General features: G+C 41.1%; 1 protein-coding gene across 4 annotated transcripts in view; it reads left to right on the top strand.

The window, feature by feature from the left end:
• Positions 1-26,393, top strand: part of agrn (agrin) — a 247,953-nt gene that overhangs the window by 187,597 nt on the left and 33,963 nt on the right. For 3 of the 4 annotated variants that reach the window (XM_089013232.1, XM_089013225.1, XM_089013239.1), the window contains 9 exons: positions 556-680; positions 1,519-1,624; positions 8,547-8,954; positions 13,133-13,258; positions 18,099-18,226; positions 19,715-19,829; positions 20,756-20,875; positions 21,516-21,908; positions 23,300-23,492. In XM_089013232.1, the coding sequence (XP_088869358.1) occupies positions 556-680; positions 1,519-1,624; positions 8,547-8,954; positions 13,133-13,258; positions 18,099-18,226; positions 19,715-19,829; positions 20,756-20,875; positions 21,516-21,908; positions 23,300-23,492 (1,714 nt within the window). The remainder of the gene's footprint in view (positions 1-555; positions 681-1,518; positions 1,625-8,546; positions 8,955-13,132; positions 13,259-18,098; positions 18,227-19,714; positions 19,830-20,755; positions 20,876-21,515; positions 21,909-23,299; positions 23,493-26,393) is intronic. The other variant, XM_089013247.1, reaches the window with a different exon arrangement.

The following is a 26,393-nucleotide window of genomic DNA, read 5'->3' as shown; positions in this document are numbered from 1 at the left end:
AAGTACAAAAAGATTTACCGAATGTAAACATGACAAAGGCCTCTCCAAAATATCCCGTATGTTTTCACAATATGACATTCCCCTTGATCCGCTCAGCCTGCTTTTGGATGAAATCGTGTGCGACAGGAATACTCTGAATTATTCATTTATGTATTTGACAGGTGAATACACTGCTTTGTGAGTATATTAATATATTAATACTTTGGGTTACATGAGGGGATAATACATAGATAATGTATCTGATCAATAATTCAGGGTTAGTCTCTTCGCATGTCAATAAACTACTATGTAAATTTCGCATGTATTAAAGATTAAAATAATTCTTTCCTCCTGTACAATCTCATGGGAACTTCTTGTTTTATTTATGTTTATTGTTTTTTATATGTTGATTATACAAAAATATATTCAATATTAAAGCAAATGTATTTTTTGTAGGTTTACACAGACATTTTGATCCGGCCTACAGATTGGCTTGCATTTAATTCTGTGTCATTACTCATGCAAGCAGAAAAATTAACCTCATTAATGAATAATAATGTCTAATTACTCTTTCAGGTCCAGAGGCTCTGAATTCGTGTGATGAGTTACTTTGTAGTTTTGGAGCATCTTGTATTGAGGTGAATGGTCAAGCCCATTGTGAGTGCCCCTCACCTGACTGTGATGAACGGAATAAAACAAAGGTGCGTACAGTATTTCAAAATGGTGCGTGTGTGTGGGAGTGGGGGGGGGGGGGTGTTAGCTTTAAAGAACAACCTCTGGACAAGTTGTGTCCATAATTTGGAAAATCGGTACAAATGACTTCTACTGCTATATTTTAAGACTCCCACTGAATATTCAGGAAGTTTTGTTTTTGAGTTGGTGACAAGTCCTGACGTCACGTCACGGAAGGAACGCCCCTGACCGAGAAAGGACACACAATGCATTTTGCGGTACTTTGTTTGGTCTGAAAACTTCGTGTTGATGGCGAAATTAGAAGGAAAACACATAAATAACGTGATGGTGAATCGTTGTGTGTTGCACCAAGACAACTATTTGATATTCGCTGACACAAATTCCCAGCAGGCATTTTTTGGGACACTACATTCCAGTCCAGATGCCATTGACGGCTCAAATTTATCTGGGAGAACTCCTTTAATTGATTGCAAACTTTTATGCTTTCCTCTTCAGAACTATTTGAATCATATTCATAATTTGAATCAAATTCATAACTGAATAAGTAACAAGAAAGCATCTTCTACGAATCTGAAGCTATTGTTTTGATTCTCGAGCAAGGCCAAGACGTCTTGGCGTGACGTCACGCACAAGGGGGCGGGACCTCCCAAAACTGGCCACTTCCAGGTTCAATGCGAAGTAGTTTTTTTTTTTTTTTTTGGGTATTTTAGATGCTATAAAACGTTTTTCTGGTGTCAGTTAAGAAACAAAAAAGTGACGTCGGTTGTCTTTTAAATGAGTGGGTCTGCTAGTGTGTTCCAACAGGGAATAAAAAAAGTGTTCCTTGTCTCTGCCCCTGTGGAGCAGGTGTGCGGTTCTGATGGGGTGACGTATGGCGACCAATGCCAGCTGAGGACCATTGCCTGCAGGCAAGACAAGGACATCACAGTGCAATACTCTGGACAATGCACAGGTGAGCCCCGATGATACCTCCTTACATCATACACATTGTAAATATGGCCAAATGTTTCCCTCCTGGCCCCAGTCACATGACAAAATGCGAAACCCTGGCCTCGCATATGCGACCCCCATCCCAACTCCAATTTCGTACGAATTTTTCATTGGCCTTCAAATCTGAAATTATTTTTTATCACCTAATGCACGTATTGGGATCTTATGCTTGAGTTTGATCTTGTAGATATTATCACTCGTGACCACATACTTGACCGTATGTGGAATACATTTCCACTCCATGCTCCACTGCGTCCTGTGTAGTAGTCTTGTAGTTCACCTTTCACCCAAAGTCAGAGAGTTCATGACCCCTGAACAACATGAATAATGTAAAAATGAAGAGTTCTGACAAAGAAGTAATCTTTGAAACCATGGAGATTTGAGGCCTTCATTCAAAATTTTCCTCATCAAAGATAATGTTTTTATTTAAAATAATTTCTTTGTTTTTGTGGCGTTCGCTGAAGACATTTTAATGCGACTTAAATGTTCTCTCTCTGTCCCTCTCTCACTCTCTATCTATCTATCTATCTATCTATCTATCTATCTATCTATCTATCTATCTATCTATCTATCTATCTATCTATCTATCTATCTATCTATCTATCTATCTATCTATCTATCTATCTATCTATCCGTCTATCTATCTAGCTCTCTATGTATCGCTCTCTATCTATCACTCTCTATCTCCTTTTCCCGTTATATACAAAGCCAATAACAATCGGAGCTTCTCAAAAGTTGTACAGATGATGTTCAACCTTCAACGTTCCCTGCCTTTAACCATGATTCCTCAGCAAAGTAGTAGTAGTGTTCATTTTTTAAGTTGTATTTTAGTTAGACCAATCCATACTACTTTCTTTGACTTGTTCCAAAGCAAGGCTCGGTGAAAGCAAAGTAGCATGCGTGGCAAGAGAAAATTTGCTGAACAATTATAACACAGGGGTCAAAGTCAAGACCCGGGTGTCAAATCTGGCCCACCACATCATTTAATTAGGCCCACGAAAGCAAGTCAAACGTGTGAAATTCCATGATGCTTGCGAAAGTCCGAACGAAATTTACAAATTCTCCCATGTAAACCACAATAACAGACATTCTTTTTACTTCAAATTTGAAAAGTAGTTATTTATTAATTTGTTGTGGGCGCTTCATGTAATATGAAGACGGGGTTAAACATTCTAATGGCTTCTCCAAATTCAGAACAGCACCTGAGAGGAAACTATAGCTACAATGTGGGCTGCGACAAAGAAAGAGTTTTTGATTTATAGGAATGAAAAGTCAGGTTGGCAGGGAGTTATAAAGCACTAAATGTGTGTCTGTTTTATATCATGATTTTAACCACTTCTGTGAAGTTGAGATCAGTGTTTTAGGTTGCCAACGTCATGCATGACTTTCAGATCTGATAATGTTGTCACAGTGATGTGCACTCAGGACAGGTTGATTTTGTACGCCTGTCACCGGGATAACTGAGTCATCCACCATGAGTGACACCTTGACAGTCTTTTGTCCCCATTTTCAGGAACCAATCGTTGATTTAAATTTCAGGGACAGTGATAAAAGCATAGATATGCTGGGAATAGGTTACCGAGATGTGTTACCAGTCAAAAAAAAAAAAAAACGACCGCCAAAATTCATTTTTATGCCTCCATTGCCTGGCAGTTGCCATGTGACTCGTGTGTAATCCCTCGCCAAGTGTTGCCGCACATGGAAGGAAGGCCAGAAGACGCCTCCGAGCAGATTCTTTTTTTTCCACTCATTCTATCAAGCCCTCAGGGAAGGAACAGACAGGCGCCCTGACGTTGGATTTTTTAATTCTTTCCCCCTGTCGGGATGCGGTTGCGTGCCGGGAAGCATCTCCGCCACTCCCGTAGGCTTCAGGGGTTCGATCTGGAGCTCATTTCACGTGTGGCTGGGTGCGAATTAGCATTAGCTCTGCCTCCTTCCTCTTGCTGTGGTACAACCCGGTCCTTCAATCCCCTCCTGCTGTGTACATGCAGAGTTTGCAGACATGGCGGATTTGTGAAGGTGCTCGTTGACCGTGTTGCATTTGTCAACAATGCAACACCGAGGGTTTATGGATTTGGGTAACTATTAAGGCGTTGAGGTGCAGCGGAAGCTCCAAGGTCAAACGCAATCCGTTCACAAAACTCTTTCATCGCTAATCAAATAACACAAATGTTCTAGGGACAGACTGCTGGCTTTGCAAACCCTTCACGGCGATCTTGTGGAATTCCATGTCAACATGGAACACAACACAACCAGCCTAGTGACTATTTAACTCATTCACTGGCAGACATGCAAAAATGTGTTCACTCCAGTGCCAAGGTTTGTTTTCATTCTCTCTTGAATTCCAGGACCCACAGAATATTGAGTTTTAGGACTATATAAACATTCAATACGGTGTTAGAAACCTTATACTCTCTTCTTTCAGCAGAAAAAGATTTAATTCCTAAATTATATGGGTCTGGAGTTATATGAGCTTGAAATGAGGGCGTATGTCCAAAAGACAATGCAATATGTACATACAGTATTGGTTTATATAGCACTTTAACAACAGCTGAAGCTGGAACAAAGAGCTAACATGGAAAACATGGAAATGCTGCCAGACGCCCAACACTCAAGTATGTAAAAATAAAACCCGAATAAATTCTGCAATGGCGCTCTCCGTCCTATTTTCAATTCCTGTAAATTTGTGAATGGCAGGGCATGAATTCATGGAAATGACTGTGACCAATTACAGTGTGCGGGTGCAAGTTCTTGGGGGAGGCGGGCAGAGCTGTATTGCAAACAATAAACCATTGCCTTTCAATCCCTAAAAAAATGTGAGCAATCTTCCCATGGTGGAACCTGGCCAGTGACTCACCAATGGCGTGGCCTCCTCCCATATGGCGTTATCACCTGTACGTTTGCTGCAAACTGGCAAATGATGCTAGCATATGGCGTTGTCAGCCTGTGTGTTAGTCAGGCTTCTGTTGCCTTCTTCAGCTCGTGTTCTGGGGTTTTATTTCCCATTATTCAATCCCTCATCCTTCTTCCATTGTTTGCTTCTGTCATCTTCTCTCCCACTGCTGCCTTTGTTAACTTGTTTACTTTGTCACTCTGTCACCCTTCCTTTTTCTGGCCTCTGTCGTTTGCCTTCACTCTCCTCCTTACAACTGACAACCCGAACAATCTTAATAGCCATGTTTCAACATTAAATACATGGTTCTAGACAAACCACAATGACAATAATTTCTTTTCTTCCTCTGTCTTGGTGACATTACTGTTCATTGGCCGGCTAACGTAGAAAAATGAATGCTAATGGAGTTTTCAATATGATTGAGAAAAGCCGCCAAAAATGAAAAGGCTACTCGCATTGTTCTTCTATTTCTTACATATGCTTTTGTCTACAAACGTACAGTGCACTGGCACAATTTTCAATTCAGAAATGTGTGACTTCACTGACCCTTTCGTCGACGGCACACTTGACAGATCAGTGGGAGAAAAGTGTTTGTTTGAGTCATTTAATACTACTGCCGCTCTTGAGATAAAAACACTGGGAAAAACGCAGGGGAAAAAAAATCTGATTCACCTTGAACGTCGGTTGCTAGTTTTTTTTTTCCATTGGAAGTTGATCAAAGTGTGTGGGTGGCGAATGTAATTATGACAGTTTATTTGTGGCGGTATCTTTGGGGTACGCACATAGTTGGTTCAAGTCTTCATCTCTGGATTTTTGGGTGAAATAACAAAATAATGTGACTATTTGTTAAAGCTATCTGACCTTACGGATTTATGGATGAAAATCTCCCCCCAGACTCTTTCCGAAATCTTTGTAAAAAGTTCTCCAAGCAAAGGGGAAGTTTCTGCATCTGCAAATCCCCCATATGGTGCCATTTGCAATTCCTGCAGGAGTTTCACGACTTTTTGTAAAAGCCGCATCGCTTTTCCTCCCCTCTTACCTTCGCTTCTGCCATTATCTGCACAGCTATCTTGCCACCTGACACTAAGCCTGCATGTGGAGTGACAGGTGTAGCCAAGGGGAATGACAACGCATAGCACCACATTGTCTACGATACCATCTCCACTTCTCTTTGCGACCCACTCCGAATCCGTCTCTATGTAAAAAAATGCTCAAAGCTGACACATCTACCCGGTTCTCCGCCGCCCCATGTGGTATCACGTTTCACAGCTCAGTGAGGAACTGTCAGTCAAGGAGGTAATTATACCAACGTGATTAAGGCTGTACACATAATGTTAGGTGAATCCTAATTAGGTTTATGTTGATGTCACCCACCTGCATTTATTACCACGGCCAGTGAGGGATGCAAAGAAATCCAGCTTGTTTCAGCTTACTTGCTTAAAGGACAACCGGCGCCTCCGGACAAGTTGTGTCCTTAATTTGTAAAATCACTTCAAATGACTTCTACTGAGCGTATTTTACAACGATTCCACTGCATGTAGCTATATTTTACATTTTAAGACTTGCGCTGAATATTCAGGAAGTCTTGTTTTTGAGTTGGTGACGATTCCTGACGTCACGTCACGTCACGTCAGGCACGTCCCTGACCGAGAAAGCAACACACAATGCATTTTGCGGTACTTTGTTTGGTCTGAAAACTTTGTGTTGATCCGTGTTGATGGCGAAATTAGAAGGAAAACACATAAATAACGCGATGGTGAATCGTTGTGTGTTGCACCGAGACAACTATTTGATATTCGCTGACAAAAATTCCCAGGAGACAAATCAGCCCATTTCCACAGAGCTTTGTTGCCATCTTCTGCATTTTTGGGTGCTACATTTCTGTCCAGATGCCTCAAAATGACACGGAATAAATTATTTAATTGATTTCAAACATGTATGCTTTCCTCTTCAGAACTATTGAATCGTATTCATAACTGGATGAGTAACAAGAAAGCATCTTCCCCGAATCTGAAGTCATCGTTTTGATTCTTGAGCAAGTCAAGACATCTTGGCGTGACACCACGAACAAGGGGGCGGGACCTTCTGCAACTGGCCACTTCCGGGTTCAATTTGAGTAGTTTTTGGACACTTTGAGTCATTTTTATTGGTGTTTTGCATTTGACTAAAATTATCATCCTGCGTGTTTTGGGCATTTTAGATGCTATAAAACGTTTTTCTGATGTCAGTTAGGAAACAAAAAAAGCGGTGTCGGTTGTCCTTTAAGTAGCTTTCTCCGTATTTACTCACTTTTCTTCAGGATGACTTTTTGTCCTATTTGTCATTTTTTTATCAGAATACAGTTGTGTACTTTTTTCCGTTGGTAATCTCGGTCTCTCGGCAACAAGCCTCCTCTCTCTTCCATACTCTGAGTGATTCTTTGCCCGAATGAGCGCTTGTTTGCCGTGCATCTGTTTGTGGTGGCATTGACGATGTTGGCTCCGGCGAGCGTAGTGCCGCCTTTGAAGCCCTGAGTTAAAGCAGCTTGGTTTTTTTTTTCCATGGCCTATTTCCATCAATCATTCATCACCAGCGGCACTGGCTGTTGGTGATTAAAGCTTTACTCCAACATGGCAGCATGTGAATATGGATAGAAAATTCAAAGGCACTGGGGCGGCATTTGTGCACTACACAAACATAAATAAATAGTACGTGTGAAAATAGGCGGAAAAGGCACACTCGGAACGTGCATTGATTGCAACAATGGGCAGATGACACACTAGAGTGCATTTTTGATCTGTATGTTATCTGTTGGTGCTATCCATATTTATCATTATTTTATTGGACCGTTAACACAGAAAAAATGAAATAACGACAACCACAAAGCCCTTTTTTATGACATCGAAAGAGAGGATAACACTGTGTGTAAGTATGGCTTGTCTTTTGATTCTTTACCTGTTTGTTCACACATCCATTCATTTTCCGATCCACTTTAACCTCACAAAGGTCGCGGGGGGTGCTGGAGTCTATGCCAGCTGTCTTCAGGCAGTATGCGAGGGGCACCCTGAACCCGTTGCTTGCCAATTGTAGGGCACACAGAGACAAACAACCACCAGCTCTCACACTCACACTTGAGGACAATTTTTGAGTGTTCAATCGCCTGTCATCCATGTTTTTGGAATGCGGGAGGAAACATAGCACCCGGAGAAAAGCCACACAGGCCCGGTGAGAACATGCAAAGGCCACACAAAGAGGCCGGGGCAGGACTCGAGCTCACAACCTCTGCACTGTGAAGCCGGCGTGCTAACCACTTGACTAGTCCACCATAATAATAACAACACTAATAATATTCATAACGATAATAATAATAATAATAATAATAATAATAATAATAATAATAATAATAATAATAATAATAATTACTACTCAACTACTACTACTACTACTACTACTACTACTACTACTAATAATAATAATAATAATAATAATAATAATAATAATAATAATAATAATAATAATAATCAATGTTAGGTGAATTGAAAAATGTTTTGAATGTGGGAGGAAACCGGAGTACCCGGATAAAACCCATGGCTGGCACGGGAAGAACAGGCAAACTCCACACAGGAAAAAATAATAATAATAATAATGAATCGAAAAAAAAAAAGTAACATTGTATTTTTGCAATCCATGAAATGTTACAAAGAACAACATATAACAAAAATAAAGGACAAAATAAACCACAGCAGAAAGATGTATTGCAGGCTGCAAAGCCCTGCTGTAGGACTGTGCCTGCATGTGCATGTGTTTGTGTGTTTGGTTTCATAATGACATGGCTGACCATCACCTAGGAGGAAGGTGGACATATTTTTTGTCATCAGTCGGGGAAAAAAATGTTGCTGTTGTGTAAGTTTTACTTTGCGGGGGAGTCACAGTTACTATCGCAAATTTCCAACATTTCCATTTTGGCTCAATCATTCATCCACTCCTTGCTTCCTCCCCTTCCCTCCACCAGAAACCATCTCCGAGTGGGCTGAGCGACCCACTCCAACCCTGCTTACCGCCACCATCACAACGCCAGCCCCCTTAAATCATAACCTGGTGTGGGCCATTCCGCCTCCGAGAACGCTCGAGACTGCTGAGACTACGGTGCAACCCGCTGCCACCGCGCCCTCACCCACGCTCACACACCACCGTGCGCAAAAAAAACACCACCACCACCATTCCATCCACATCCAAGCTCAGTCGCCACGAGCAACCCTTGCTCCTACCACCACTGCCCCGTCTGCTGCTGCAAATTCTTTCGAGGGTTCGGGCAGTGGGGACCCAAGTGGAGATGACCAAGTTGAGGAAGAAGAGGAGGCGGAAGAGGAAGCAGGTAGCGGCGTGCTACCAGAGGCCAGTGGGGCGGAGGAGCCTTTTGGTAAATCCTTCCTCTTTCATAATCACACCCATAATGCTTTCACAGCTCAACATATTGTGTGTGTGGACCAATTATTAGAAGTCATACCATAACATATTCATGTCATCAAATACTTCAGGTCAAATATGTACCGTATGTTCCAGCATATAAGACAAACTTTTTCCACATACGAGGTGCACCGGACTAATAAGGCGCATGTTCAATGAATGAAAAAAGTCCAAATATAATATCAGTGTCTGAAACTCATGACAAAAAGTTAGCGGACACCCGAGCAGACAACTCTGAAAAGTTGCCTGCCTGGCCATAAAGTTGCCTGCCCGATTTTTCAGAACTTGAAACACAATAAGATGAATTGATATGGGAGGACTCCTTTAATCGATTGCAAACATTTATGCTTTCCTCTCCAAAACTATTTGAATCATATTCATAACTGGATGAGTAACAAGAAAACATTTTCTCCGAATCTGAAGCCATTTTGATTCTCGAGCAAGGTAAGACTTCTCGGCGTGACATCACGAACAAGGGGGCGGGACCTTCTGAAACTGGCCATTTCCCGTTTCATTTTGAAGTCATTTTTGGACACTATAAGTTATTTTTATTGTTGTTTGACTAAAAATATCAGTCTGCGTGTTTTAAATATTTTAGATGCTAAAAAATGTTTTTCTGATGTCAGTTAGGAAACAAAAAAATGGTGTCGTTGTCCTTTAACTGTCGAACTCTTTGAGAAAGTTCTTATCAGGCAACCAACATTCTGCCTCTGGTAATGCCTACAATCAGTTATTTCTTTAAATGATGAAAACAATGGGGACAGTCTAGGTTAACATCTATTTTACATAAAACTATTTCAAATATGGACTCCTCAGACCACAGCATGCGCTTTCGACTTTCCATTGGGTCAATTTCAGATGAGCTTGGGCTCAGAGAAGCCGCTGGCATTTGCTTTGCATAGTGCAGTTTTAACTTGCATTTGTAGAACTGTATTAACTACCAGGGGTTTTCTTGATGGCTTCAGAGCCCACGTGGCATATTTTCACACTCATGCCAAGCTTTAATGAGGTCCAGCCAGAAAGATTAAAGGTGACAGCCATTCAATATTGCTTTGCAGCCTTGCTGCTTACATGCTGAGAGTCCTTCTTTTCATGATATCTCAATTTGAGTCAGACAGCAATCTGCATGGTTCACTGTCACTGCCTACCGCCCATGCTGTCATTCTTCCGACAGTCAAATAGCAGGAGAATAAAGTTTGAGCTGGCCAGATGAATTCGCCGGCCCGTAACCGAGGTCTCTTTGCACCCTGAATTGAGAGGATGATAAGACCGGGCGGTTTGACGCGAAAGTGTGTGCGGATAGGCTGCCTTCAATCAGTCACCGTCACATTACGAGTCATCCCAAACCTTTCCCGATATGCCCTGCTGCCTGGGGATGACGGACTCCTTCCCCTCAGATGCTGTCGAGTTTTCCCTCCATCTATCCGCCTCAGTTGTCAGCCTGCAACAAAAGTAGAGGATGGTTGGAACTGTGTAACCCCCCCGATGTGGTCGTCTTTCTCCTCTTCCTCACCTTCTCACTCTCCCAAGCGTCTTAAATTTATGCTCCTGTCAGACCAATGCTCGGGGACGCAAGGAGCATATCGTGTGTTTACCAAGCATACCTGCTGTTTTGTGCCTCTCTGTCAATGAAAATGTATCCAACCGTGCTCGGCTCTGTCTGAGTGAAAATGTATCCAACTGTGCTTGGGTGTTCAAGCTTTATGTGTGCCTATTGAAGTGGCGTACCATATCAAATATCCATTTTTTTTATTACAACGTAGCATGATGGGATTCCACAGCGATGCACATATCCAAAGCAATCCAAAATGAGTTGAGAGGCTCAAATCTCAGGCCATACTATCACATTGCAACAGTCAGTGGAGGCAGGTGAGGCAGTGCCTCACCTGTCATCATGGAAATATCAAATGAAAAAATAAATTAAACAGTTAGATGTATTTAGTGATTTGTGCTTTAAAGTTCTTGTCCATTTAACTTCACCGTTTTAGGATTTTTTTTCAAAATCGCTGAATTTTCACATTTACCGTTCAAATACTAAGTAGAGACGAGCGGTGAAGTCATTGATGACGTCAGTGCCTCACCAGCCATGAACCTCACCGCACATCACTGCATTGCAAATAAATAAATTAATGTATGTATGGATGGATGGATGGATGGATGGATGGATGGATGGATGCATGGATGGATGGATGGATGGATGGATGGATGGACGGACAGACAGACATCCTTTAAATAAGGAGTTCTTTATTCACCTTTTCCCAGCACGAGTCCTGCTACACATCTTCTACTTCTTCTTTTCCCTTCCTCTTTGCTTTCCTTTCCTTTTACTACTGTGAAATGTAAATTTCTACACTGTGAGAGTAATAAAATCTAATTTAATCAAATGTTATTATTATTATTATTATTATTATTATTATTATTATTATTATTATTATTATTATTATTATTATTATTATAGACAAATCTAAATTGTCCATTGCTGTGAATTTCACTTAGTTGTTGTCTGTATATGCCCTGCTCTTCTCACCCAAAGCCGGCTTCGATAAGTTTCAGCCCACGGGACAATAGAAATAGTCCAAGCGGAATAAGAGAATAATTAATGCATCGATGGAAATTCCTCTAATGGTTACGTAGAGGTAACCTAGAAATTGACTTTTAATTGTTCAAAACTCGTGAATCTGTTGAAGTACTGAATGATTCTTTTGTATCACTGTAACAAATAGTGAGTGAGTATGTATATCAAGCAGCTGGTGGGGTGTGTGCAGACCTGGTGCATGCGTAATGGCGCTCTATTGAAATCCACACGTCCGTGTGTTAGCGCATGTTTATGTGACAGTTATTCAAATGGCTCCCTCTGGAGTTGCCATGCATTCTCTTTGCCACTTCACATTGCCCTATTTTCCCCAAGCCATCCTCTCCTCTTCGGCCCAGCGCCCATAAATCTACAGAGCGCACTCCAACACATGCTCTATAAGCCCTTCATCTTTGTACTCCCTCCTTCTTTTGACCGCAAGTCCTTGAACAGAATGTCTCCCCTCCCCCGCCATCCCGACTCTTGACGTCTTTACGGCTTGTTTAGCTGTTAGCTGTTTGCCTCCATGATTATTTCTGATCGCCGAGCGGCCATAAAATGTGCCGCTTCGGCCGAGACGCCCCTGCTGCCGACACCATCATTAGGGAAGATGGAGGTTTGGCGCGTGTGTAGTGTATTACACAGTTGGTCACGGAGTGGGACCACACACCTTTGATGTTTTTATTTTATTGTATTTTTTTAATGTGCTAAGACAGTTGCATGTAGAGGAATAATACATGCAATATGTTTTCTTCTCATGCGATGGGAAGTGACAGCATTGATGCCGACTGTCAGACATATCACTTCATGTGGAAACCCCATTTGCGGTGTTTTTTTTTTCAACCGATATGCTGCAAAAATGACAGAACACTAACTTACTGTCAGTTTGGACTTTCTCCAATTCCAATTTGTTAACGAATAGTTGGGCAGGCTCATTGTAAAACTCTTCAACTGGTTGGACAGGATGAATTATCCGCCACAGGCAACCACACAGACAATGTATGCAATTTAATGGAATATGATGCAAGTTTATTTGTCCTTTATTATGACCTGATATTATTATTCTTAAAGGACAACCGACGTCTCCGGACAAGCTGTGTCCATAATTTGTAAAATGGCTTCAAATGACTTCTACTGAGCGTATTTTACAAAGATTCCACCGCATATAGCTATATTTTACGTTTTACGACTCGTGTTGATTATTCCGGAAGTCTTGTTTTTGAGTTGGTGGCGAGTCCCTTTGTGACATCACTGAAGGAACGCCCCTGACCGAAAAAAAGGACACATTGTAGCAGTCCTTAAATATACAACTGCTGCTTTTGCTCCAGTGCAGTACTAATAATATGCTTCACATATTGACAATTAACATACTCATAATAAAGAGAGAATTAATCATAAAAATATTGCAATATAAGAATAATCATAATAATATTAATAACAAAATAGGAGTACTCATAGATAGCCACTATGAGAGTGGAACTAAGTTACTTAATATATTTATTGTGTTGGTGTAGTTTACCGAATTGTTTCTAATATTTGCACCGAAAACCACTCTCCAGGAGCCACATTGGAAAACACCGCGATACCCATCGCTGACCACAAGTCGTTATGTGACAACACCGAATTTGGATGCTGCCCTGATAGTCTGACTCCAGCCAGCAGCCCAGACGGAACCAACTGTCCACGTGAGTAAACTTTTGTTTTCATTGTTTCCATTGTCACATTTTTTTTTAAGTTAGATTTTTAATCTCAATCCATAAATAAAACAGTGCAAGTTAAAATGATCTATACAATTGAAGATTCTGATTTACAACTGAAATCACTTGTTAAATATCTTATCTTTTTATAATGTATGCATCAAAATATTTTGTGTTTATTTCTAATGTTTATTTTGAGGTAACTAATATTCTGCCATCTGCAATAATAAACAGATGAACAGCTGGTATCTTCTCTGCTTTCATGAATCACCTCCCTCAAGTTTTGACAGATGGATTGAAAGTAAACAAATCTCACGTGGGACAATATGACCAAAGTTTGTCATGACTGAGAAGACGATCCTTTCACAAAATTGATCTGTTCAAAGAAATAACAGATTGTCGGCACTACCAGAGGCAATCTTGTTGCCTGATAAGAACTTTTGCAATGAGTTTGACAGTTAAAGGACAGCCGACACCATTTTTTTATTTCCTAACTGACATCAGAAAAACGTTTTATAGCATCTAAAATATCCAAAACACGCAGGATGATATTTTTAATCAAATGCAAAACACCAATAAAAATGACTTAGTGTCTAAAAACTACTTCAAATTGAAACCGAAAGTGGCCAGTTTCAGAAGGTCCCGCCCCCTTGTTCGTGACGTCACGCCAAGACGTCTTGCCTTGCTCGAGAATCAAAACAATGGCTTCAGATTCGGAGAAGATGCTTTCTTGTTACTCATCCAGTTATGAATATGATTCAAATAGTTCTGAAGAGGAAAGCATGAATGTTTGCAATCAATTAAATAAGTTCTTCCGGGTCATTTTGAGGTGTCAGGATGAATGTGTAGTGTCCCAGAAAATGCAGAAGATGGCGCCCAAGCTCTGTTGGAAATGGGCTGATTTGTCTGCTGGGAATTTGTGTCAGCGAATATCAAATAGTTGTCTTGGTGCAACACACAACGATTCACCATTGCGTTATTTATGTGTTTTCCTTCTAATTTCGCCATCAACACGAACTTTTCAGACTGAACAAAGTACCGCAAAATGCATTGTGTGTCACTTTCTCGGTCAGGGGCATTCCATCCGTGACGTCAGGAATCGTCACCAGCTCAAAAACAAGACTTCTTGAATATTCAGCGCGAGTCTGAAAACGTAAAATATAGCTATATGTCATGGAATCTTTGTAAAATACGCTCAGTAGAAGTCATTTGAAGTGATTTTACAAATTATGGACACAACTTGTCCGGAGACGTCGGTTGTCCTTTAAATGTTGGAAGGGCCTGTTTGATCATTGAAATCCATTTTAGTTGCAATGTGTAGATAATTTGGGAGTGATTCAAATAGAGATCCATTTTTAACTGGAAAATGGTAGCATGACACTTTGTTGACCTGACAATGGCTTTTTGCGGTGTCATCATCAAATAAACTTTTTTTTTTTTTATTACATCTGAAAACGATCAACCCATTGCACTTCTCTTGCAAAGTCTATATTTACTAGCTTGCCACTTGGTCCGTCTGATCTCCATGTGAATTTATTTTAAGGCCACTGCGGCTTGAAGTAAATGCCATTGTCTCTATTCGCGCTAAATCTTGATCTTCCCTCACATTTTGTTCTTCAGTTTCCATCTCAGCCACGCTCGCCACCCCTTCTTATTAGTCAGTGACACTGCTCAATATCTCCCTAGTGTGCTACATCTCACTTTTCTCCCCAGATGAACCGGGTCAGTGTCAATCCTGCTTTGTAACACTATTTCTCTGCGGACTCCGGCAGGGAAAGAGACTGGATCGGCTACTGAAGGGGCTTTCAATTCAATCAGTGCGTTCTGATAGACTTGTTTCAAGGAGATAAAGGGCTCTGTGGCTGCTCCATCCCTTTAGTTGAATTTTGTTTTCTATTTGTTTCAACTGTGTTAATATAACTTGCGGTGATTCTACCCCTGTGGTATCCCATAGTCTCTGTAAGTCAAACCAGGAGAATGTTCTGTCTCATATCCCACCTCTGTGTGAAGATACTATTTGCAAATCATTTGCTGATCGCAGATTCAGTATAAACGTTTCTTCCATTGCATCAAAGTCAAAACCTAATCAACAAATCTCAACATGTGTGTTCGGTGGGCGCACAGGTCATGTGACTATTTACTTCAGTAAGCCATGATTTGCTACGTGTTCTAACCAAGGGGTGTGTAGGCGGAATATTGATGGTCTTCTCGAGTGACAGCACATCAGTGCGATGGTGGGTAACCTGCCGCTAAAAGAAGAGGAACGATCAATAGGACAGATTTCACATCAGCTAACACTGGATCAATTACACTCAATTGCCTATACCCAATTAACTGTGATTAACTGACAACCAGTGCGGAGTGTAGTTTGCTTAGGAAAGGCTTCAATTTCTATTGTGACCCGAAACAGGATAAGTGGGAAAGATGGATGAGTGGATCAATTCAGAAAAACCTCCATTCATCCCCTACTGGGGCCCGCCAAAAAAACAAATGACAAACATCCTGTGTGGGCTAACCTTCGTCAGTAAACTAAAGTCTTACTGGTAGTTTCGGCCCTATATACATCCCTACTGAAACTATTTTAATAAAACAGCAAAATCCTTCCCTTAACCGCCATGGTGGGGTGTTGTTCAATTTGGATCGTTCGTACAATAGACTGCTTAGGCAACATAGGCTTAGTTATGCTGATGAGGTGATCTTCTTTTCCTTTCGGCTTTTCCCTTCAGGGGGTCGCCACAGCGAATCAATGTCCTCCATCTATCCCGGTTTTGTGCATCCTCTTCTCTCACACCAGATACCAGGGCAAATTGGGCAATCAGGCCAGTCGTCAGTCAGGACAATAAAAGTAATCAGTGGAGCCGCAGGGATTAGTCCTCTGCTCCCTCCATCCTGAGAGCACGGACCAATCATAGCAGAGTCCGGCACCGCCACGTCTGGACAGTAGGGATGTATATAGGACCGAAACTATCAGTAAGACTTTAGTTTGCTGACAAAGCTTCTTGGATAAGAAGCGAAACGTCTGACACCTTCACAGAAGTACAGATGACAGCTGAAGAAACCTTTTCATCGATGGACCACTCCTGTACGACTGAGAGTTTACACAGACTATTGTTATATCTAATTAACGAAAAGTCAGTGGCAATACCTTTTATTGGTTTCCCACGAGGCAAAACATCATTGATCTCAGCACGTTACATTTGAACAAGGCACCGGCAGCAATATGACATCCAAGATAACGGTCAGTAATTGCTTGTGATGAGCATTAATGGTGCGCTAAGTTGTAGCTTCTCTTCAAGTCTTCTATACCTTGCTGGATGTTTACGCTTCACAGTTGAGTAGAAGCTGATGTTCCAACTGCTCTGTCCCTCCTCCTTTACTTCCATTCTTCATCACTGCAACAGCCTGGTATATCACCTTCTTAAATGTTTGTCTTCCTCACACATTTAAACCCTCTCAACCGCTCCGCTTTTTCTTCCCTGCTCGGTTTACCAGCCGAACTTTGTTCATTTCGCTCTGTTTTATGGACGCCGTTAGATCTGAGTCACTAAGTCACCACCTGTAAAAGTACCACAGAAGGAAGGGTGTGGCGTCAAGCTTCTTTTTTTCTGCACTTTCAGCCAAGGCCGCATCAGTCACAGCGCTGCTGCTCTTAAGAGACAATTAAGACTATCTTTCACGATAAGCATGCAAGTGATCCTCCCATTTCCCCCCTTGCCAGAGCTCAGACAGGGAGCAACCATGATTGATTCGGTCAATTTGTTCTGTTGATTACGAGCAGCGTGGAAGCGCAGAATCTCACACATCCTCGCGCACTTAGAAGTTCTCGACTCAGGAGTAAAATCGTGCAAGGGGCTGACTGATGGTGTGCGACGGAACCTCCAAAGTTGCATTCAGCAAATCGACTCCTTTGCAGAGTGAGGGCATTTTTGCAAGTGGCACTTGAACATGATACCTGATATTTGGAAACGCCAAGGTTTTGTCTTTTGTACATCACAATCAGTTTAGTATGTGAAACGAGCATACCAAAAATGTACCCAAATGTTCGTCAAACTCATTTTTGTCATAGGCCACGTTGCAGCTTGCCTTGGTGGGCTATTAGAATTTTAGGAAACCATATAAATGTTAAATCCCATCCATATAACTGCACATGCTGCACACAGCAAATGGATGAATGAGTAGTTTTAAAATCAGAAGTCAAGAATAATGACTATTATTATGAACCGCATGTGGTTGAGACTTTAACAAGCATCATGGAACTTGACATGATATGCCACCTTCAAAGTAAAAGGTCTTTCAATATACAGTAGTATTAATTTTAGAATGTAGTATGATTAAAAACCATTTAGCATCAAAACTCTTTCACAATTTAAGCATTGTCCTTAGTGTTGAAACTGACTGTGAAGGATACTCGTGCCATTGTATGTTAGCTTTTCCTCTTGTGTGTCGTTTATGTCTGTATAACATGCTGTCTTTTTACCTAGCCCTCCATGTCTCTGCCAGTTTTTGGGACGAATCGCTGTCTGGTAAAAGAAAATAAAATGGCCCTAGTTCCCACCTTCCTGCCTCCCTCTCACATTTCACTGTCCACCACATGCACGCCATTCACCACCAGATATTTCCCTCTCCCACTTTAACTCCCAGTCTTATGGAAATAACCAACCTACAACACACGCACTAACTCGCCGTTGTCAAACACACACCGGCGCACAATCATCACTAACCCACAATTGGCACAAGCTGAAGATGAACAGTGTGTGAAGGCAAGTGGAGGAAAAGTGTATTCAAGACAAGTAGTTATGTTTTAGTATCTCATCTTCTCCCTTTCTAGCCACCGTGAAGTTCAGTGGTTTTCTGCACTTGGACCAGGTGGAAGGACAAGAAATAGTATACACCCCAGAGATGGAGGACCCGAAATCGGAGCTTTTCGGAGAGACGGCCCGCAGCATCGAAAGTGCTGTAAGTGCTAAGTGTCACTATCTTACGATATCTCAAGATATTGCCGTTATAGTTACAACCATAATGTGTGTGCGTGCTTGCGTGTGAGTTATGGTGAATAGCAAAGGGCATCAACTATTCTCAAAATTGCCGAAGTGCTGATGAAAGTGAAAATGGTTTCACCTCCATACAACTTGATATCATCATCCGAAGTTGTGTTTGGAGCTTGTTCAGCTGCTGATTCAAGTAGTTTAAAAAAATGAAATGGTGCTTTAAAGCATCTCAAGAACGTTTCCTGCCCAAATTGACGTTGAGAAATGTTGGCATATGAACAGTTTTCCTCCATTTTGCCACTGCGCCGACACTCTTCAAAGTTTTCCTGCAGAGAACTTCTGATTTGGAGGGAGCCTGTCATCTTTTTAAAGCGCAATTTGAGGAGTCTCCACTTAGAGCCGGACTCATCGTTTTTTGCCAGCTCATTCAGGTCCTCTCAGGCTAGTTTCATTGCAGGTGTTGACACTGCTGTGGTTGTTAAATGGTCTTCAGGTGCACTGGGATGATGGGGTGTGGAATATACCATGTTTGCTGAGTGTGAAGTTTTATCACATTTTTCCAAAACGGTTTCCTGGGGCTTATTTGATGTTTGATCAAAGGCCTATTGGCAAATAATTTTCAGAAAATCACAAAGAAGATGAGTGGTGGTGTGCTATTTTCACCAACACTAACATCAAACAAGGAAATATGATCTGATTTCAAAGGTTTTGTATGAAAAAATGACACTAGGCTTGTCACTACGGCAATGAGGAAAAATTGAGTCTTGCTTAATATAAGTTGGATACATTTTTTACACAACATAAAGTATGTTCATTGTTGACAGAAGAGATTCAATCAATCCATTAGATGTATGAACAGTGTCGTGATGATGCAGTGACGGAATTTCTGTTCAAGTACGTCTGTGTTGGTGTCTTTTTTGTTGCATAGCTGCTTTGTGAAGATTTTGTTGTTTTAATGCGACATTCAACACTTTCCACCGAGAATCCCGCACTAAATTTGACAGCGTCCTGGGAATCACACATAGTATTCGTGACGTCACGCCACGACGTCTTGCCTTGCTCGAGAATCAAAACAATGGCTTCAGATTCGGAGAATATGCTTTCTTGTTACTCATCCAATTATGAATATGATTCATATAGTTCTGAAGAGGAAAGCATACATGTTTGCAATCGATTAAATAATTTATTCCGTGTCATTTTCAGGCATCAGGGGTGGGAAATGTCACACCCAAAAAAGGCAGAAAATGGCGACAAAGCCATGTAAGGAATTAATCAGCCCGTTTCCAGAGGCTGATTAATTCCTTACATGGAGCAGATTGGGTACAGCTGTTGAGAAATGAAATTAGCTTCATGATAGGTTTTCACTCGTCGCCAGCCTCATTTAAGATTTTTTTTTTCCTTTCCCTGTGTCCATTTTCACTCTCTGATGCTCTCAATCGCTCCTTCCTTTATTCAGCTCAATGACCTCTTCAGGAAATCAGAGGTACGCAGAGACTTCATGAGCGTTCGTGTCCGTAACCTAGCACCCAGCAACTCCATTCTGGCCTTTGTGGAGGCTAATTTTAAACCAGGTGAGATTTTGGAAGATTATGAAATAATATGCCATAGAAACCTCTGCCCTCCACATGTATGCTCCATACAATGTTGCCACATAAAACCCTAAACTATCTTTCATTTATTTTAATTTTTAATAATTATCATAAAACAGTTATTATTATTATTATTATTATTATTATTATTATTATTATTATTATTATTATTATTATTATTATTATTGATGTTAATCAGAATCAGAAAACTTTTATTTGACCCACAATGGGGAAATTTGCAGTCCACTGCAGCAATTTGAATCATCATCGTCATATAACTAATATATTTAACTAACATATATAAGTATTATTATTAATCAAAGTCGGCTTTATTGTCAAATATGCTAATATGCATGACATACAGCACAGATGAAATTACTGTCCTCTCGGACCCAGCGTGCAAGGCACTTATGACTTAACAAACATAATAAACATGAAAATGTAAATATAATTAATAATAATAAATAATACACACACACACACACACACACACACACACACACACACACAAGACACACACAAGATGTTTCCACGAAGATGCTGTTTTGCAGGTAGGAATATGTGTCCAGGCGAGAGGTATGAAGTCTCTTGTGTAATAATAATAAAAATAATAATACATTGTTATCTACTTTAAAACATTTTAAATTGCCTTTGAGCTTCCTTTATCCCCGTCATACTCAATCAAACATCTGTGTCAAACATTATGAGACCAATTCATGCGGAACATGAGAAAAAAAAGCAATCCAACATGGAGGTGGACCACAAGTGGTCCCCAAAGACATTCCTTGCGTCACATTCAGGGTTGCCCTGGGATCTCCACTAAAAGAAGCACAAGTCCTGTGTGTTTATTCTGTTAAGTGATCCTCCGAGGTCTTGCCCTGAGTGTATGTGCATGGTGTTTATTATAGACACAAGATACACAGTGGAGGACATCGAGGGAGCTCTCCTCAAACAGCTGAAAGTCTCCAAGGGAACGAGCATCACGGTGAAGAAGCCGCTGGATGAAAATATTCGCTTCAACAACTATGGTAATTGATCCAACAAACGGCGAACTTCCAGGTTGCCGCATAACGATATCAGAGCTGATTTGCCGTGCAACACACGCACCTTTAATAGCTTCTCTGTTGCGAAGGATGGTAGCAATGGTGGACTTAGCATATCCGTACTGGGCCGCTAAATCAGACAAACTCACACCTCGTTCGTGTTTCTCAATGATCTCCTTCTTCTCCTCGACTGTAATTTTGTTTTCTGTCTTCTTCGGCTGAACATGAGCCTTTGGTGGGGTCTTTTTCGGTCCCATAACAGTAAAAGTATCTGTAAAAAAATCTATGGAGATGATTGACGGCGCTCCGTGTGTATCCCGAAGAGTGGTGCTTAATCCAAGGTTTAATTTTCATAAATTTAACGTTCGTAAACCAAAAATTTCATCAGGCAAGGTGTTCATAAACCAAGGCCCCACTGTATACCGTATTTTCTGGTGCATAAGGCGCACCCCAATGAATGGTGTTTTTTCAAACTTTTTCCACATATAAGGGCCACCGGACTAAGTGTCCGTCATTCACAAACATGATTTTCAACAGTTTAACCATCAGTGGTGGCTCCTTGGGTGCTTTGTGTGACATTTTGCTCCACCCATACATTAAAAGTTATCGTCCTTTTCATTAACAGGCTTGTCCTCAATGCCCTTCTATACCACCACCACTACCGCGTCGGTCACTACTCATGCTCCCACCGTCACCACCAGACGTTTGGTGACCTCCCCCTACATCACCCGTCGGCCCCCGGGTACGACCCGTAGACCCAGCACTGGCAGATGGACCACCACTACCACATCAGCAGCCGTCAGTACGGCCATCCCAATCACCACCACAGCTCAACCGATCATCACTACGACAGCGGCGCCGCGAATCACCACCGTCGCCCACGTCCATGGAAGATTACACAAGCACCAGAGACCCTGCGATTCCCACCCTTGCCTCCATGGGGGAACCTGTGAGGAGGAGGGTGAGGACTTTAGTTGCAAGTGCCCTGCTGGGAGAGGAGGCTCTGTGTGTGAAAAAGGTGATGTTTTTTTTCCTTGTTTGATATTTTTAATCGACAGTAAAGTCTCGTTATATTGATATAGGTTATATTGATAGTACTGCATATTACGATACTATTTCCCAGCAAATTTCTAGTCTTTTATGTATAATTAGTTCCGTTTAGTACGATACCGGGTTATTACGATAATCCAGTTACTACGGTGCCCTTTTCATCTCCACCAGCCATTTTGCTCTGCTTATAGCGATACAAAAGCAGTTTAAGCTGAATCAATATTTGCTTAAGGATTTCTATACAGTACCACCATTAGCGCTATCTGTATTGGTCACACCATTGGTCATGTGACCAGCTTTTGTGTCTCGCAGAGTATAGCAGAGCTGCAATAGCATCTGAAACATACTGTAGTCTTCTTATACAATTGTTCAACACCATTTTGAACCATGGGAAACGTAAGAATTGTGACCTCGGAACAAAGGACAAGGCAATAGTGGCTGTCGAGGAGAATCCAACAAGGAGCAAATCCTCCATCGTGAAAGAGTTAGACATACCGCAGAATACTTTATCAACGTAAGTAATGTAAAAGTTTATTTTTCACTTCACTACAGTACAAAAGCATGCTAGATACGCAATCCATGAACTCAAGGAGAAAATTACATGCCATATCAAAGAGCCCCCATTTGTTGCCCCCTTTTAATGCAGTTCAGCGCAGGATCGGATATATCGATAGTCCGGCTATATCCATATTTTTTCCGACTCCAGAGAATATCGATATAACGAGACTTTATTGTATTTGGACCATTTTCAAAAGAAAGGCCACTGGCCTTTCAAGGACCTTTTCGAATGAACTACAAGACAGATGGTCAACTCCATTTTTGGTTCAATTTCCACCATCTGTCAGTTTAATGTCCTAAATACCAAAGCATCTGTCCATTTAGTGCGTCAGCTTCATCAAATATTTTAAACTAATATCGTAGATGGAGAAGGGCTTCAGAGCAAAGTCTTATTTCACACATCTAAATTAACATACACACGTACACACACTACATTCATCGGATCAATCAATTCACAAGAATGAGCTCATCAACTCCCTGCACACACAGAGAGTCAGAAGGACAGCTTGATGGAGAGAAAAGGAGCCCAGGGAGAAAAATGGATGATGAAGATAATCGTAATTGTCAAGAGTCAGGAAAAAAAACAAAAGATTCACCACGCTTGTGTCTAAATGTGCAAATGAAAGGCTCAGCTGCTCCTGCTTCTTGTCATCATTCCCACTTTAATAAAACAGAACAATAACCTTTCCCCAAAAATAAACCGATCCGCTCCCTGACGTCGCTCTCCCCTGATGATGCACCTGTTACACCGGAATAAAGTGAATCACGTATTGACCCCCTCTCCCCCCCCCCACCCTGCAGTGATCAAGTACTTCATCCCATCATTCGGCGGCCACTCGTACTTGGCCTTCCAAACCATGAGCGCATACCACACCGTCCGCATCGCCATGGAATTCAGAGCATCTGAGATGACAGGCATCCTCCTCTACAATGGCCAAGAGAACAAGAAGGATTTCATCTCACTGGCTGTGGTGAATGGCAAAGTGGAACTCAGGTAAGCAATCGCGCAGTCAACAATGGCTGGTCTGTACCCTAGAAGTCATATGTTATTAACTGACTCATATTTTCAAATATTGACTATTTTTTGACTCATTCACTGCCAGATGATGTGCAAAAACGTGTACACTCCAATGCCAGGGTTTTTGTCATTTTCACTCAAATTTCAAGACCCACAGAATATTGAGTTTTAGGACTACATAAACATTGAATACAGCGTTAGAAACCTTAGACTCAGAAAACAGTTAATTGCTAAGTTATATGGGTCTGGAGTTATCTCAGCTTGAAATGAGGGTGGCTGGACAAAAAAAACAAATGCTGCCCCCTCGTGAGAGGGAAATAATTGCCAGAGGTCTGACCAGCGCTTTATTGGGGATGGCAGTGAATGAGTTTGTTTAATTAATTAAACATTGCCAGAGGTCTGACGAGAGTTTATTGGAAATGGCAGTGAATGGGTTCATTTAATTCATGAAACACGTTAAAAAACATTCCACCAAGCTTGTTATAGATCATTGTCGTTTTAATTTGTTTGAAAAAAAAAGTCAATTACAGTGCAGTTTAGGTGTTTTCCATTTGCTGCTGGTCCGTGGCCCGTAATCGCACAAGAATAACACCCCCCCCCTTCTTCACGAAGCAGATTTTCATATTTAGTAACAAAACAGGAGCAGTCTGTAATACGATGACAAAGTTTTAGTTACTGGGGAATGTTCTTCATTTCCTTTCGGCTTTTCCGATTCTTGTTATGTTTGCAGATCATAGTTTTACAGAGTATGTAGTATATGTCTGAGTGTGTGTGTTTGATATGGTTAAAAATGCTTACTAACATATACTGTATCCGTAATTCCTTATCCTTGCGTTATTTTTATAAAACCATGTGTCACGCATGACAAGACACCAAAGATTTTTTTTTAATCGTGAAGATATGCATAATATCTCCTTAATGGACAACTGACACATTTTTTTGGTTTCCTAACTGACATCAGAGAAACGTTTAATAGCATCTAAAATACCCAAAACACACAGGGTGATATTTTTAGTCAAATGCAAAACACGAATAAAAACGACTTCAAAATGAAACCGGAAATGGCCAGTTTCAGAAGGTCCCGCCCCCTTGTTCGTGACGTCACGCCAAGACGTCTTGCCTTGCTCGAGAATCAAAACAATGGCTTCAAATTCGGAGTACATGCTTTCTTGTTACTCATCCAGTTATGAATATGATTCAAATAGTTCTGAAAAGGAAAGCATAAATGTTGGCAATCGATTAAAGGAGTCCTCCCATATCAATTCGAGCCGTCAATGACAGTAAGTTGTCTTCAATCTTAGGGCTTCTGCTACAAATTCAAAAAGCTTAAGAATCCCTGCAAAGAAACGTGGGCCGTCGCAATCGCTTTGGCTTTCAGCCAAATCGAGAATAAAAACAAATACATGTCATTGTTGGTGAGAAGGTAAAGCCCTCAACGCGAGAAACTAAATATTGACAAAGCAGGTTATTGGGAGATTTGCCGGTTGAAGCTGTGGAAGCACAGCTTTTCATAATCATGTTTGGTGAGATAAACATAATCACGATGCATACTGTATTTGCGGGAGGTCTCATTATGATTCATAAATGCAGGACCGCACAATTCAGTGGAATTGCTTGTTCCGTCAAATGATCAGATACAGGAGGTGAGAGATGTTTCTAAAGAAACGATCAGGTGTACAGAGTGTGTAAACCACCATCCCAAAAATACAAAATACATCTTTCAAAGGAAAGTCAAGATGACAAACTCAACATTTTTTTTCTTCAAAAATATGTTCTCTGCAGCCTGACTTGTCTAAACACAAAATTCTGATTGAGGTTGTGTTTGTGGAAAATGAATTAATCACAAAAATCACTTTTTATTCATCTCAGGAGGGGAAGTTGGCAGCCATTTTGCCACTTGTTTTCGACTGAAAATGACATCACGGTCACTCAGGGAATGACCAATTATGGCTAAACTTGCGAATGTTTCATGACCAAATTAAGAAAAAAAAGCGAGCCATGGTTATTCGCAACTGAGCAACCACAATGTAATTTTCAGCTGAGAGCAAGTGGCAAAAATAGCAACACCCCCCTGAGATGGATAAAAACACATGTTGGCTCTTTGAATGTAGACCTTTCTAACAGTGTGATTTAAAGGACAACCGTCGTCTCCGGACAAGTTGCGTCCATAATTTGTAAAATGGCTTCAAATGACTTCTATTGAGCGTATTTTACATATATTCCACCGCATATAGCTATATTTTACGTTTTAAGACTCGCGCTGAATATTCCGGAAGTCTTGTTTTTGAGTTGGTCCTCACGTTACGTCACTGAAGGAACGCCCCTGACCGTAAAAAGAACACATTGTAGCAGTCCTTCCATCACGTCACTGCATTTTGCTGTACTTGTTTGGTCTGAAAACTTTGTGTTGTACCAAAAAGAGGCAGAAGAGGGTGACAAAGCTCCGTGTAAGGAATTAATCAGCCTGTGGAAACGGGCTGATTAATTCCTTACATGGAGCTTTGTCGCCATTTTCTGCCTTTTTTTTAGTGCAACATTTTCCCCCCTGATTGCCTCAAAATGGCATGGAATAAATTATTTAATTTATTGCAACATGCATGCTTTCCTCTTCAGAACTATTTGAATCATATTCATAACTGGATGTGTAACAAGAAAGCAATATTCACCGAATCTGAAGCCATTGTTTTGATTCTCCAGCAATGCAAGACATCTTGGCGTAACGTCACGAACTGGGGGCGGGACTTTCTGAAAATGCCCAATTCGCAGCGCAATTTTTTGCAGATTTTGGACACATTAAGTCATTTTTATTGGTATTTTGCATTTGACTAAAAATATCATTGTGCGTGTTTTGGGTATTTTAGATGCTATAAAACGTTT

This window comes from Hippocampus bargibanti, linkage group LG01, assembly GCF_051943395.1.
Source record: "Hippocampus bargibanti isolate YZ-2025 linkage group LG01, ASM5194339v1, whole genome shotgun sequence".
In the NCBI taxonomy this organism is placed as follows: Eukaryota; Metazoa; Chordata; class Actinopteri; order Syngnathiformes; family Syngnathidae; genus Hippocampus; species Hippocampus bargibanti.
The sequence above is the reverse complement of the archived record's forward strand: the minus strand, read 5'-3'. Positions and strand labels throughout refer to the sequence as shown.